This window comes from Alternaria novae-zelandiae, assembly GCF_023758075.1.
Source record: "Alternaria novae-zelandiae strain BMP 2774 chromosome Unknown scaffold_3, whole genome shotgun sequence".
In the NCBI taxonomy this organism is placed as follows: domain Eukaryota; kingdom Fungi; phylum Ascomycota; class Dothideomycetes; order Pleosporales; family Pleosporaceae; genus Alternaria; species Alternaria novae-zelandiae.
The window spans coordinates 151,857-167,018 of NW_026056963.1; the positions used below are offsets into that span (position 1 = coordinate 151,857).

At 52.9% G+C, this 15,162-nt stretch overlaps 3 protein-coding genes across 3 annotated transcripts; 2 read left to right on the plus strand and 1 right to left on the minus strand.

The window, feature by feature from the left end:
• Positions 1-1,528: 1,528 nt before the first annotated feature.
• Positions 1,529-3,639, plus strand: J4E88_002023 (uncharacterized protein; the record flags this gene model as incomplete). The annotated part of the gene is made up of 4 exons (XM_049395689.1): positions 1,529-1,592; positions 1,645-2,325; positions 2,785-2,803; positions 2,856-3,639. 4 exons carry the CDS (start codon positions 1,529-1,531, stop codon positions 3,637-3,639), a joined length of 1,548 nt encoding a protein of 515 aa, XP_049258093.1.
• Positions 3,640-4,138: 499 nt separating this feature from the next.
• Positions 4,139-6,613, minus strand: J4E88_002024 (uncharacterized protein; the record flags this gene model as incomplete). Its single annotated transcript, XM_049395690.1, has 1 exon — positions 4,139-6,613. The coding sequence occupies one exon, from the start codon at positions 6,611-6,613 to the stop codon at positions 4,139-4,141; it is 2,475 nt and encodes an 824-aa protein (XP_049258094.1).
• A 1,426-nt stretch (positions 6,614-8,039) lies between these two features.
• J4E88_002025 (uncharacterized protein) lies at positions 8,040-14,402 on the plus strand (the record flags this gene model as incomplete). Its single annotated transcript, XM_049395691.1, has 12 exons — positions 8,040-8,116; positions 8,178-8,256; positions 8,312-8,505; positions 8,556-9,052; positions 9,099-9,238; positions 9,287-9,597; positions 9,644-9,731; positions 11,003-11,068; positions 11,124-11,182; positions 11,238-11,479; positions 11,532-11,548; positions 11,607-14,402. 12 exons carry the CDS (start codon positions 8,040-8,042, stop codon positions 14,400-14,402), a joined length of 4,566 nt encoding a protein of 1,521 aa, XP_049258095.1.
• Between the last annotated feature and the right edge of the window lie 760 nt (positions 14,403-15,162).

The window sequence follows — 15,162 nt, forward strand, 5'->3', positions numbered from 1 at the left end:
AGCTTCCGAAAGCGCATTGGGTCTACGGGAATCATGACGTGCGACGGAGCTGCAGTGCTTTTGTGTGGCTAGTGCTATGCAGTGCCAATCTTCAGGACGGAGTACATGGGTGGCGTGAGGCACATTGGAGGCTGAACCGAGGGACGGGTAATTACTCCGCAAGATACCCGTGGACAACAGGAACACGAAATTGCTGACAGGATCATCCCGCTAAATTTCCGAACACTGACAGCTGTTACATGTAAGACCATACAGCCTTATAGAAAGTCAACTAATCACCATATCAAACTAATCACCATACAGTCCGAAAGTCTACATGCCAGTCGTTATAGCTTGCATCGCTACACTTAGCAGACGGCTTGCGCGTTGATTTTGAGAAGTGTTGACGTAGACACGGGCTTGGTAACACCGCAACCCGCCTTTCACACATTGATGCGTGCTCAGATGAGTAATCTGATCGAGGCACAATGAGACACGAGACGCAGTCGAACGGGCTCAAGCCACATTCCCACATCCATCTTCCATCGCCCAGGCCAGTTCATGTGATCAAAGGGCAACCACAGAAAGAGCAACATGGGACATCAACTCCTGCCAATTCACTGCAGCAGTCAGAGCATGCTATAGAGGGACCCAACAGCGAATTATGAAAAGATGCCAATCTTTTCGCAGCATTCTCGCTACTACGAGCATCCTTTGGTCAATGAACGGAGGATGACCAGAGCGATGAACCCAAATGTATCGTAAGATGCCATTCGTTAGTTCATGAAAACCATCTGCGGCCTTGCGCAATATATCAAGACCTAAGCTATCTGTGGTATTAACAAGGCGGTGTACTAGTTGTTCAACAGGCAAGCTGCTTGACATTCACCCCATGTTTGGTGGAAGACCTTTGTCCAGAACAAAGCCCGAAAAGAGAGTGTGAGGGCAAATTCCTTGCCAAAATCTTTACCTGAATGCATATATACTGCTACTGTGTCTCTATCTGGGCATTGGCGCCCAGCAGAAGCCATGGTAGAGACTATATACTCGATGACAAGCTTTCAGTCTTCACCCTCAACGCCCGGCATTGTCTTATATATACTGTCGCATTACCTGCGTCCAGCGTCCAAATGTGTGAAATGGCGGCTTACGTGGTGAACCACATCCTGGTGAACCACCTCCCACACGATGGTGTGTGAAATACACGCAGTCACACTGTGTGCGAGCGATGTCCCTTCGTCCTCAAAAGGCCGGAAAATCCGTCAATACATTGGATCATTCCTCGCCATACATCGTTGTACAACGCAGTTGAACAGTACCGCACTGTGAGCCAGACCTCCGTCAATATGAACCACCCTCCAGCACGGTCGCGCGAGCAGTACTTTTTAAGCCACGTCAAGCCGTCGCCCCCTTCAGACGATCCGGCATGTCCCATCTGCAGAGATCCCTGGAGTCCCGATACGTACACGATCATTCGGACGATATGCGGCCATGTCTTCCATCGGGCGTGTCTAGATCGATGGCTAGGTGAGGAAGATAGTCAGAACACATGTCCAACCTGTCGTGCAGTTTGTTTTCTCCTGCCCCCAGCACAGGAGACCGTGGTTCAAACCGTAAGCCCTAATGTCGACCACGGATTTGATCCGGGGCTTGGGGTTGACTCAGGTTATCTGACCAACACTGTCTTTGGTCTCATGGCTACAACGATCCAAGATGTGCTTGGGCCGCTTACAGGAACCGAAGATATCCGCAGGCAGTTTGGTATCGATCTCGAAGACCCCAATGATCCCCTGCGGTTTCTTCAAGCCATGAAAAACGTCGTCCATGCAGATGTACTACAGGGTCGATTTCCGCTAAATTTTCAGGAAGGCTGGATGCCCGAACTCAGGCTCAGACTCGGAGACTGGCAGACTATCAAGTTCCTGATAGCGTCACTTTTCATCTCTGCGCATTGGCGACTGATGACCCCATGGCAGTGGGCCGGCGTACTGGCCGAACGAAATCGGATTGGGCGTGCTGCATCTGACTCGGCGGACTTTGGACCATCCAGGGACTCTTGGATAGAGTACATTAACGACCGTTACAATGCCGAGTATGAAATCTCGATTGACGCCTACTTCCCAGGCGCCGGTATCACACGCTGGAGGGAGACTGATACGACTGGCCGAATAGTCAACGAAGATGAGCTGGACTTGACCATGATCGACGGCACTTTGGCGACCAACATCAACGTTCCGGGTACAGACTTCAGTCCGGGGCCTCTACTGTACTTCCAAGGTAACTCACTCTGGATTTCGGAACGAGTGATGGGCAACATTGTGGAGTTGAGCATCGACAGCACTTCGCGTACTGTCTATATGCGTAGCTCCGCAAATCGCGAGTTCAGGGTAGAGTTCCTTCCCCATGGGATACAGGAAGACGCTTGTTTGCCACCAGTTACGACAAACATGATAAGGCGCGGTGGAGGGCTGTTCCGTTATGGGTTCTGTTGAAAAGCGTGTAAAAACAAGTGGAGCGGATTCATGGTATGTTGTCACGGGTTGTACGAGAACGAGCTGTCGTCGCTGACGCGCTAAAAGCTGCCCCACCCGCGTGGGAGCTTCCCAGGTTGCGTCGCGTCGCTCATCGCATCTTCACTTGGGCACTTCAGGATTTGGCACTCTTGGTCACGCGCAGGGCTATGTGCGCTCTTTCTCGTAGATTTTCTGCCTCTCGCTCATAGAAAATTGCGATAGCTAGACCTGGCGAATCCACCCATTTCTACCTTACGCATAGCAGACCTTTCTCTGACACACTGCAACATAGACAAGATGAAATATAGCGGGTAATCCTTCACCTTCCACACACCTGATATTCGCACAGAATTAATACTGTAGGCTATATTTCGTCTCCAACCCCTCTACCAACATCGACGCCTCTCTCGCTATCGTCAACACCCTGATCCAAGGCATCGAGACCAGCTTCCCAAACACCACACGACAGCAAACACCATGGTCGCTATCATACCGCGCATTTCGCGACACCATACCTCCGGGTTACCAGCCACCTGCGGGTGCAGACGGTAAACCAGAGCCATACGTACATTCATACCAGCACCTCCTCCACGTTTCGAGCCTCTCGCCGAACCGCACATATGTCTTTGCACAACCGCGAGCGCAACAGGAAACTATGACGTCGATACCGCTGCGACAACAAGATGCGCATGCCTCAGTACTGCGATACCAGTGCTCCGCTCTGTGGACGCCGAGACACATACTCGCGGTGCGAGAGGGGGCATCATATAGCGGGGGCCTCTGTTCGATACAAATCGGCGAGCTACGAGCGACTCGTGAAGGACCACAGTCGGGCGCTATCTCATCACCCGGTGTCGTGGTCTGCATTAGCACAACATTGGGCGCTGAGGACACGGATGGCAACATGGATTCCGGCTATGGCACAATGGAGAATGGTGCAGCGATGCAGGTGGACGAAGAAGATCTCGACATTGAGTATGCGCAGGCTGTGGTGCGCGACTGCTGGAGTAGGATCAAGGATGGCCGCGATCTGGGCCGGTCAGAGATCAGGGAAGTGATGATGGCTTCGACTACAACAAATAAAAAGGGCCAGGAGCAGGAGGCGGCGGTGCGCATGTGGTGCGATGCTCTGCGCATGCGCGGATGAGCGAATGTTTGCACACCATTTATCATCATATACCCAATGCGAGAACTTGAGCTGGACATGTAGCAGCAGATGTGACACGACACGCACTCATAGAGCGTAGCATGCAAGTGAATCATGGATAGTTTTACAGTTTGATTGACTATATGCCAGGCCTACCCTGCCTAGACACTCATACGACCGTCTAGTCTCATTGCCTCCTACCAAATCCCTAGGTATCCCTACAGGTATCTAAACTACAACAACGTAAAGGGCAAAGAAAGAAAAAAGAAAGCGAAGGTGGTAAGGTCAAGTATTAAGGCAACATCTTGCGCACATTCAGATTACAACACATAGTTGAAGATCGATCCCGAAAGCTTGATCAGCTCGCGCCATAACCCTAGACCGGACATATGCAAAAGGAAATTTCTGGGAAGGCGAAAGAAGGGAGTAGTAATAACCAGCCAGTAGATGAAGGATAAGTATCGCACAATGAAGAAGATACACAACATCCAGGTAAGGCTTACTGCGCACCAACCTCTTCTTCTGCCCAGCCGGGGAGACCACCGTCACCCTGGATGGCAAGACCGTAACCGCCGTTGCCGCTGCCGAAACCACCGATGCCGGAGCTTAGGCTACCGAAAGAGCCCTGCTGAGGTGCTTGGGTTTGCTGCATGGAGTGGTTGAAGGGGCCCTGAGTGAAAGCGGGCAGGCTCACAGCGCGAGAGTGTTGGCCACGCGAGTTGAGGTTCGAGGGTGCGAGGAGGCCACCAACAGTAGTAGCACCTGAGCCACCAGCCGACGTACCGTTAATCAGACTGAAGCTCGATGTGCTTTGATGGGAGCTATGAGAGTGGTGTGGCTGAGGAGTGTTCAGGTCGGCACTGTAGAAAGCAGCTTGCGGCGACTGGAAAGATTGCTGCTGATTCTGCTGCTGCTGTTGCTGCTGCTGTTGTTGTTGCATGCTGGCCTCGACCTGTTGTTGTTGTTGCTGCTGTTGCTGAGCTTGTAGGTACATCATGAGGGGGTTATTGTTGCCGGAGTTCATGATGTTACCTGAAGCAGGTGCTTGAACGGAAGGGAACTGGCCGTTGGTGCTTTGGCCAGAGCCTGGTGCGCCAGAGCCAGTCGGCGAGACTGAAGCACCAGCACGGTTGGGATGCAGTCCGTTAATAGGCGATGGTGACTGGAGACCATCGCTACCGGCTTGTTGAGCCTGGGCCTGCTGACTGTTCATCTGGCGAGGAGGGTTACCGCATCGATCCTTTCCGAAGTTGACCTTGAATCGCTTGTATTCGTCACGGCCACGGATCGCTTCGATTGCCTTAATGGCATTGGCAATGTTGGTGAAGTTGACGAATGCACAGCTCTTCTCGCGCAGGGTGTTGACCAGCTCGATCTCGCCGTACTCTGAGAAATCCTGCCTTAAGCGGTCTTCGGTCCAGGACTCATCTAGGTTGCCGATGTAGACGTTACGTGAGGCACCACCACTGACAGCAAGGGCAATCGCAGGCGGGAGAGCACCGGAGTGCTTACCCCATCCGATCTTCAAGCGACGGTTGTGGATCATAAGCCCCTGGAGATTGCTAAGAGCGTAGAAGGACGCAGCCGACGTCGGGTCGATGAAAGTAACGAAGCAAATGTGCTTATCCGGGATATACCTGATGTGGTGAAGAAGACCACCGCGCACAACATTGCAGATCTCCTCGATGGTGGTTTCGGGATGAATGTTACCTAGGTAAACTGTTCGGTTACCCAAGTTGTTCACACCACCAGCAGAGGTCGCGACCGCCGCAGCAGCGACAGATTGCTGAGCAAGAGCATTGGAGATCATGTCGCGATCAGCACCGTTCAGAACATGAGCGTAGCCAGGCGCGATACCCAGGTACTGCGCTGCGTTCTGCTGCTGGGTCTTGGAAACGTAAGCGCATCGATCCTTGCCGTAGTATACGCGCCTAGGCGCTTGCCACTTTGGCTCCTGGGGAAGTTGAGACACAGCCTTGATGGCATTTCCGATGGACAAGAAGTGAACAAAACCAATAGCCTTTTCCCGGACGATCTTGACGGTATCAATGGGACCAAATTTGCTGAGGTCTTCGCGGAGTTCGTCCTCAGAGACATCCTCGGACAAGTTACCTAGGTAGACGTTGCGAGAGGCACCCGATTGCTGCACAGCCAAGGCCACAGATGTGGGGACCTGGGACGGCTTTCCCCATCCAATCTTGATGTCCTGACCCCTGATTGACAGCTTCTTCAGAATGGCGTCAGAGTGGAAGTGAGTGGCGGAGCTGCTGTCCAGGAAGGAGATGAATGCGCAGTTCTTGTCTGGGAGAAGCCTGACGGACTCGATTTGACCACTGCGTACATGGCCGAGGATCTCCTCCGCAGAAGTCTCAGGGGGGATGTTGCCCAGGTATACAGTCCTGCTAGTTCCAGATACAAGACCGGGAGCAATCGGCATTGAGGAGCCGAGTCCACCGAGACCCTGCGCGCCGTAACCAGGGAAACCTCCAGTGGGTGACTGGGGTCCACCAAAAAAGCCACTAGTGGGAGAAACCATGTTCTGGTACAGCTGGGGCGAAAGAGGCTGTTGCAAGGGGCTTCCCATCTGGTTGTTCTGGTGGTTCTGTTGCTGAGACTGATTCTGGCCAGCGAACTGTGCGAAGTTCTGAAACTGCGGGGAAGCGAAAGCCGAGGGCGAGCCTGGCTGGAAGGGGCTACCGAGGAGCAACTGCGAAGGGAGCAGAGGGGTGAAGTTCATGTCGAAACCAGTTCCTGGAGTCTGCAAATCGTTGCCGTTCTGGTTGCCAGGGTTGAGTCTGCCGGTATTGATGGACATGTTGTTCGCCCTCTCCGGGTGTCGGTCGCCATAGCCGGGCTGGTTCGTAGCGAAGGCGCCGTGCGAGAAGCCGTGGTGACCGCCGTTCATCTGCCTGTGGAAGCTCGACTGGAGACGAGGACCGCTGGGGGCGTTCGGGGCGCCGTCGTGTTGCTGCATACCGAGGAGGTGCGGAGGCAGACTGAAGCTGTCCCGCGCGTTTTGAGATAGAACCGCCGTGGTGAAGGTGTATTACTGCGTCCGGGACTCGTTGGACCGGACGGCGAAATATGTATGGCAGAAGGTGAAGTTGCAACCGGTTGCAGAGAGGTCGCCGGGCTTGCGAAGATGCTGCTGTATTACAAGATGTAGAGCGTTCTAGAGGGCATTAGTTTGAGAGCAGTGGAGACGCATTGGACAAGACGTACTTCCAAAAGCACAATGGCAACGAGTCGTTTGCAGGTCTAACAATACAAGACACGCTCACAACGCAGGCAATCGGGGCCTAAAGGATGCAGGCACAGAGGTCCAGAAGGGTACTGTCGCAGGCTTGCACGGTGGACGCAGTGGAGGCGCAATTAAATGCCGTGGGCCAGAGCTGCCGAAGAACAAACTCGCGTGGCTTGTTTGAGGATGCGTGCACCAAAAGAGCGAACAATAAGAATGAAGTGCAAAGAAGCAAGCTTTGCCGGGAGCCTCGATGCGGGGAGAAGAGGACAGAATGAACGAAGGGGATCGAAGAAGAGGGATGCGACCTGAAGTCGGAGCGGAGGAGAGAAGAAAGAGGTCGGTGAGAAATGCTAACTAGCAGGGCACATTAGGAGGCAGCCGCAAATGAGGCAGCCCAAAGCGGACAACTAGCGCACCGCCCATTTTAAACGCGCAGGCCACGTCTGAATCGTGCAAACCACCGTCGCCACGAACCGCTGCCCTGCAGTTCTCTGGCCCCGTAGACGCCTGTGCTAGGCGGCGTGGTATCTCGTGCAGCGACGCGCCCCCGTGCCTGGCGTAGACGGCCTTGTGCTACCAACGGCGCAACTCGGTATCCTCCAGCAGATGCGGCCAACGGGTAATTGCAGATATGCACACTCCGTCCCTGACTAGACGAGCCGCCTGATAGTGCTGCTCTTAAGACGGGTCCCTTTTTTCCCTTTGTCACGCGAACACGAAAGGGTCCAGATCGTATTGCGGCGGCTCCAGTTCCAGGCGTAAGGATAGCCCTTAGTGCCAGCCTGTCCATCGCCGCGTCGCAGCAAGCCGTACTGAGCGTTTCCGTCTGGTCTGGCTCCGGGGTATACTACTGCGAGCGTTCGCCAGGTGTGGAACAAACACGGAGCGCTCCGTCTTCGGGGTATCAGATGTCAAACGCCATCATGCGAAACCTCCACGTGTGTCATGCTTACCCCTGGGGGTTTGCTGACTTCTAGAATGACGTTTGCGTATTCTGCTGTTTCCAAGGTCCAAGGTTGACGTGTTCTGTACATACGCGACCACGGATGCTGGATGACAGGGATTATCCATAAGCGAGCACGTGACGCCCAACTACGAGCGACTGGTCAATCTGTGCTTTCCGGCGATCGTGCATCAACCCGCTGTCAATTCTCCCATGGCACAGCTGTCTCCGTCCATTGCGCAGTGCGCCGTAGTGGCCACGGCGCTCAAGGTGCTGCTTTTCCCTGCTTAGTATGTCTCGCTGCACAATTCTGAGGTTTAGTTCCTCGTCCTTGCTGACCATCTCCGGCAGTAAGTCGACCGACTTCGAGGTTCATCGTAACTGGCTTGCTCTAACGCATTCCCTACCCATCAAGGAATGGTATTACGAAGTCAGACAACCATGCCGTCAACGCCACGCAATTGTTCCAATCTAACGCACTCCAGAAAACGTCTGAATGGACCTTGGACTATCCGCCGTTCTTCGCTTACTTCGAATGGCTAATGTCTCAAGCTGCACCCTATGTTGATCCTGGCCTGCTCAATGTAAAAGATCTTGGATACAACAGCTGGCAGACTGTATACTTCCAGCGTACTACAGTCGTTTTAACCGAGCTCGTCTTGGTCTACGCTTTGCACCTGTACTTACACATCACCCTACTTGATCTGTCCGTTACTAAATGCTCGCCAGCTATGTGAAGACCTCAAAGTCCAAAGTCACTGCTCACGCCGCTGCACTCTCTGTCCTATTGTCGCCAGGACTGCTGATAATCGATCACATCCATTTCCAGTACAATGGCTTCCTCTATGGCCTCTTGGTCCTCTCTATGGTCTTGGCCCGCAACAATTCGACCCTCCTATTGTCCGGTCTGCTCTTTGCAGCGCTTTTGTGTCTCAAGCACATCTACCTGTACCTCGCGCCTGCGTACTTTGTCTACCTTCTGCGTGCTTACTGCTTGGGGCAGCGGTCGCCGTTCCCGTATTTCACTATACGATTCTTCAATTGCATCAAGTTGGGCGTGGGCATCGTGTCTGTCTTCGCAGCCGCTTTCGGCCCCTTCGCAATGTGGGGACAGATAGGGCAAGTGTTCAGTCGCCTGTTCCCGTTCTCGCGAGGTCTGTGTCATGCCTACTGGGCGCCGAACGTCTGGGCGATATACTCGTTCTCTGACCGAGTCTTGATTTATCGTATGCAGCTTCCCAGTACCACTTTGTATCAAGCTAACACTGCCAGTGGCCCCGCGCCTTGGGCTTCATGTTGATCAAGAGGCAGTGAATAGCGTCACTCGAGGGCTTGTGGGGGACACGTCTTTCGCAGTACTTCCGGACATAGACCCATTGATATGCTTTCTTCTTACTCTTGGAACACAGATAGTACGTGTATCAATATCCTGGGCGATCGATTGAACTAACGTCATCCAGCCTGTCCTCCTCCGCCTTTTGTACAAACCTACTTGGGAGGCCTTCATTGGTGCTGTAACGCTGTGTGGTTACGCATCTTTCTTGTTCGGCTGGCATGTCCACGAGAAGGCAATCTTGCTCGTGATAATTCCATTCAGCTTGATAGCCCTCCAAGATCGTCGATATTTTGGCGCTTTCCGACCCTTGGCTGTTGCTGGTCATGTGTCACTCTTTCCTCTCCTCTACACGGCCGCCGAGTTCCCTGTGAAGACAGTCTATACTATCTTCTGGCTCGTACTTTTCCTTATCGCCTTCGATAGGCTAGCTCCTGCGTAGGTAACCTGTCCTTTCTTTCGGGTCTCCGCTAACATACAACAGTTCACCCAAACCTAGGATATTTTTACTTGATCGCTTCTCCCTGCTTTACATCGCTCTTTCGATACCTCTAATTGCATACTGCTCACTGGTCCATGGCTTAGTGTTTGGTCCTCGGTATGAATTCCTGCCGCTCATGTTCACGAGTTCGTATTCAGCCGTCGGAGTGGTGGGCAGCTGGGTCGGCTTTCTGGTAGTTTACTTTGATTTGTAGATGTAGAAGTATCCAATGAGTCTACAAGATAGATCTTGTTAATTACACGACCTGGGAAATAAGCTCTTCTGGATGTGGCAAACTTGTCGTCTCGATATCTTCTTGAGCAGCACTCGTCTAACGCGCAATCGCATGCTGTCCAGTGGTAGCCTTCAAAGAGGGACTCTTTCTGCTGGGCCACTTTGGAGAGTCTCGTGGATGTTTGGAATACTCTAAGGGTATGGCACGCTTGCTACCAGTGCTGCAAATGGGAGATATGGCAGCAGCAGTGCGAGCATGGTAGTGAACAAACACTCCTGAGTAAACTTGATACTGTAAAGATATCGGGGATGATGTTTGATATAATATACAATACCATGCCTTCTAATGTGCGGCTGAATGTTGGGGTAGAGTTGTTCGTGTTGGTGTGATTGAGCAAGTGGGTCAGGCTGCCCCCAAGGGTTTGCTCGGGGTGGCTCGAGGCATGAGCTTTTCATGACCGATTATCACAGAACTTGATAATGCACAAGGTTTGCCGAAGTTAGAATAATCGATCCATGCATATCGCAGCATGATAGAGCTCATTGCTACGATTCGAAAGAGTCCAAATATGTTGATATTTTGATGGTAGTGGGGTGTGTAGCTTTGACGCGTGGGTGGTAGGGTGCGAAGGCAGTCCTTGCCAAATCAAGTATGGTAACTAGTGCCAAGGGACTACGGGCCTCTTCCACTACCCTCCGCTCGCTTTTCTCCCCCATTGACTACTCTCCGACTAATCCTCTCCACCCTACCTCACAACTTCCCGACTATCACGCTCTTACCACTCGCGAACTCACCCACACGTCGCCTAGACGCGCTCTCGGAACCGATCGACGCGTCTCGGAACGCTACTCGGACCACCGAAGACTGCGACGACGATCTCGAAACACCTTTCCTGGCGCGTAGAGACGGACAATCGATCAACTGCCTACAGAGGGGCCATCGCCCCCACCTGTTACCGCGAATTACCTCGAGCAGAGGTAATCGGCGCGCTTCGATTGTCGCGACACTTCCGAAGTTTGCGACGCGGCACCGTGGACGTCGAACAGGCTATATGAGCTAGGGATCAGGCCAACATGGTATAGTTTGGGTCGCGTTATATACAGGAGCGTGTGCTGATTGTTTTCCAGGTTCTCTACAAGCGTAAACCCGTCAAATTCGAACCCCTGCCGAAGAACCTTGAAGACAGCACTGAGGTACGCTACATACTTTGTTGGACCATGGAACATATATGCTAAAGTCGCTGGATAGGTGTGGCATATCGAACAGACTGGAGAGGTCTTCACAGACTATGAGCGGTTCCTTGAGAGGTAAGAAAATATATGGAATGACGTCAGGTAGGTACATGTCGCTCATGAGGTGTAGATTCGACTTCTATCAACAGCGGAGCTTCACATGCCAGGCGACTGGTCATTCAGGCTATACCTATTTCGAGGCCCAGGAGAGCGAGGTAGGCTCCACGTCAATACTCGTCAAGGCCGACGAAGAGGTAACATCCGTGCAGACGGAAGCTTCCAAAGAGATCAACAGCATCTTTCCGGATGGCTTGAGGTCTCCTGTCCTTCACTATGTCCAGTTTCAAGACCACCATCGGATGGATGACCTAGGTGAGTCAATCTTGCTTGCTCAGCCCAGGAGTGCTGCTAACATACTATACAGTGAATGATGTCTACGATGTATGCCCACGAAGCGAAACCAATACCCACAAGGAAACCCACGCTGACCTGTTCGCAGCATTTCAAGGAGCACTTTATGCTGAATGATCGGGTTTCCGTCGAAGGCGACCACTCGCGCCGCTTCGGCAAGATCACCGAGATCACGGACAGCAGTCGACTACACAGCATGTTCAGTGGTCAGTCCATGGACGACAACATTCGGACATACACCTACGTCATCACTATGGAAGACAGCGGTGAAACCGTCACCAAATACAAAGCATCAGAACTCCAGCGCGATCGAAAGACTTATTCCAAGCTCATCTTGAAAGCTTTCCTTCGCAATGCCCTGAAGCGTGAGTCATGGATTGGTGCGCCATGGATGGTCAAAGACAGCTTGGCAAAGAGATACGACATACCCACCAAGCTTCCTGACAAGAAGACCCGGGAGGCTATTTTAGCTGCTAAAAGGGCTACCACTGGCGTACCCAACGGTGTGACTGAACCTGTTCAGCAGCAATACCCACAGCAGATGCCCAACGGTCATGGTCCTCATGTCAATGGCCATAGACCGCCTTTACCACCTGGGCAAGCGCAGCCTACCTTTGTCAATTTCTCCGCAAGCGGTCCTCCGCCCTACGCACAACAAGGTGTGATGCTTCCATGGGCAGCTGGAAACCCTCATCGGCCAGCGTATTTTGCCAACGGACCGCCGATTAACTACTCCGGACCTCCGCAGATAGTGACTGGTCCACCACCCAATTTCCTGGCTCAGGTGCCGCCTGCCCTTGCTGCGCAATTAATGCAGATGCATGCGCCTGGTCATGGCCCGCCCATCAATTTCCCATTCCAAACCAGCTTCAACCACCAGCAAGGTCCCCGGCCATCAAACCTTCCACAGCCTCAACAAGCGCCTCCACCGCCCCGTACTATTGAGTATGTCAAATACCCATGCGAGGACCTAGAGATCAAGCAACCTCGTCTACAGGTCAATCGACCACCATTGAAGTTCCTCTCCGACGACGTTCCTGAAGGAGTCGAGCCGCCGGCTGACGAGAAAAAGACCGGCATCTTGATGAAGAGTATTGGCCCGTTGCTCTGTATCTGGGAGACTCTCAACGTTCACGATACCATCTACATGCTAGACTCTTTCACCTTCGATGACTTCGTCGACGCTATGCGGTTCTCGCATGAGACAGTCGAGTGTGAGTTGTTTGTAGAGATGCACTGTGCAATCCTGAAGCAGATTGTCAACGACTCTGGCAAGATTCAGACGTCCCTACCTAACATGGCCGACGGCGAGGATTCATCAGACGAAGATTCGAGCGAAGAGTCAACGCCCACACCCGAGCCCGAGCCGCCTGTCCGAACTACTCGTAGCAGTTTGAGGAAGTCGGGTGCAGCCCAACTTGTTGCTAAACCACGCACACCCACGCCTGAGCCTCCGAAAGAACTCCACAAGGCCGAGGAATTCGATAACGAATTCGACTGGGTCGAGCAGTGCAAGACTCGCAACTTTGCGGACGGTGGATGGCAGGCAGTCATGGTCGCACTCCTCTACCGCCTTTCCTTTGATCCCGCGCGGAAGGAAGCCTGTGACGAAATCCTTGCTGAGCTTGTCCCTCCTGATGAAGAACCTACCATCACCACCATCGCCACCAACTACGCGAAGCTCGATGTCAACCTCCGCATCTCTGCGCTCGAGATGATTCTGAATCTTACTGTTGTCACTGAGAATTTCCGCGATCAGTTGGTCGCCGCCGCCCAGGAAATGACTCGCTTGCGCAAGGAAAAGATAGAGTACCAGCGCAAACGCAAAGAGCTGGCTGATGAACTTTTCAAGCTGGATTTGGAGCGTAAGATCCACCTTCCTGCCAACACGCCGGCGTCGCCTACGGATGCCAAGATGAATGACGATGTGGATGCATCCATGACGAGCGTTAACGATGGGTCTAAGGAACCTGCCGAAGCCGAAGCGGACGGTGGCAACGATGCACCTACTTCTAAGGGCAGGACCCGCCCGGCGAACAAGAACAAGCGCAAGGCGGCTGCTGAAGAAGCTCGTAAGGAGAAGGCGAAGAAGGCCAAGGCAGATGCTGAGAAGACCAAGAAGCAGAAGGAATGGGAGAAACTACTACAAGCGATTGAGAAGAAGAAAGATGAGCTCAAGGAGTGCGAGGACAACATCAACGAGCTTGACGATGATCTGCGCGAAACTCTTGTGCATCGTAGCAAGATCCTTGGCAAGGATCGATTCTTGAACAAGTACTACTGGTTCGAGCACAATGGCATGCCATTCGGCGGTGTCCCTAATAGCTCTACCGCCGAGTATGGGTACGCCAACGGACGAATTTGGGTACAGGGACCGAGCGAGTATGAACTTGGCCCAAACTTGGAGGAACCTGCCCTCTCTCAAGACATGCAGCGCTTTGGCTACACTATCCCGCAGCGGAAAGAGCGAGAAGAAGGCCCGACGCACCTGTCCAACTCGAACCAGTGGGCGTTTTACGACGACCCGGAGGACATTGACAAGCTACTTGCGTGGCTCGATGAGCGCGGCCATCGAGAACGTGTTCTGCGCAAGGAGCTACAAGCGTTCCGTGACCGTATCGCCGAATACATGGTTAAGATGCGGAAGCATCTGGCGGACTCCAACAAACCCCAAGAAGAGGACGATGATGACAACAAGACAAGAGTGTCGACGCGAAACAAGACCTATGTCGACAAGGACACCCCCAAGGATCGCTGCTTGCTCTGGACCAACAGTATCATGCGTGAGGAGTTTGGCCACAACCACATCGAAGAATACGAACCACCAAAGAAGGGCAAGGCGAAGCCTGTCAAGGCATCCAAGGCCAAGGGCCGAGGCCGTTAATGCAGTCTCTTGTGCCACAAACCCACGCAAGAGGCGAAGCAAAGTGGAAACGACCACAGGCTTGCTCTAAACCAAGGTCACAAGATGTATATCAGCCTACTGGGCAGCAACGTACCCGAGGATGACGAGCTCCACAGAGCTAGTGAGGACGTTGGCAACACCGCAGTACATTTACGAATGACGACACAGCATACTTTGGCGATCTACGGCGTTTTGATACCATGAGCCTTGGTGCTCAAAGTACATGTTGAGCATTTTAGGGAGTTCGGAAGGATGCAGAGCTGACTGCCATTGCGATGGCCAGTCTTGCCAGCAGACTTGGTTCATGGTTTTACCGGATATCTATCTATGGCGGGTCCTTTGGTGGTGTGCTCCGATCTTGACGTGTATGGCGTTTAGCATTTGTCAAGAGCGCATATTGTCAGTATAGCTAGAAATATCAAAACGAGATTGAATTAATTTCCGTGTGTCATGTGAAGTATCAGTTCCAGCGGTGCATTCCACGTTCGGCATGAATTCTTGAACTGTTCATGTTCGGTTGGTACCTAACACCTGACTAGCTGGCCATTTCGGGTTAGTACGCGATGCGCGGCTGCTTGACGCGACCGGAGGCCGCCATCAGCAGCGCATGCAACCAGACCTGCCGCCTTCCATCAGCAAGAGACATTTCGACATCGGATACGTCTTCACTACACTTGGAAAGATCCCTCGGAGTGATTAGGGGTCCACCGAAGCACTCCGCAGGCGTCGTAGAGCCGCC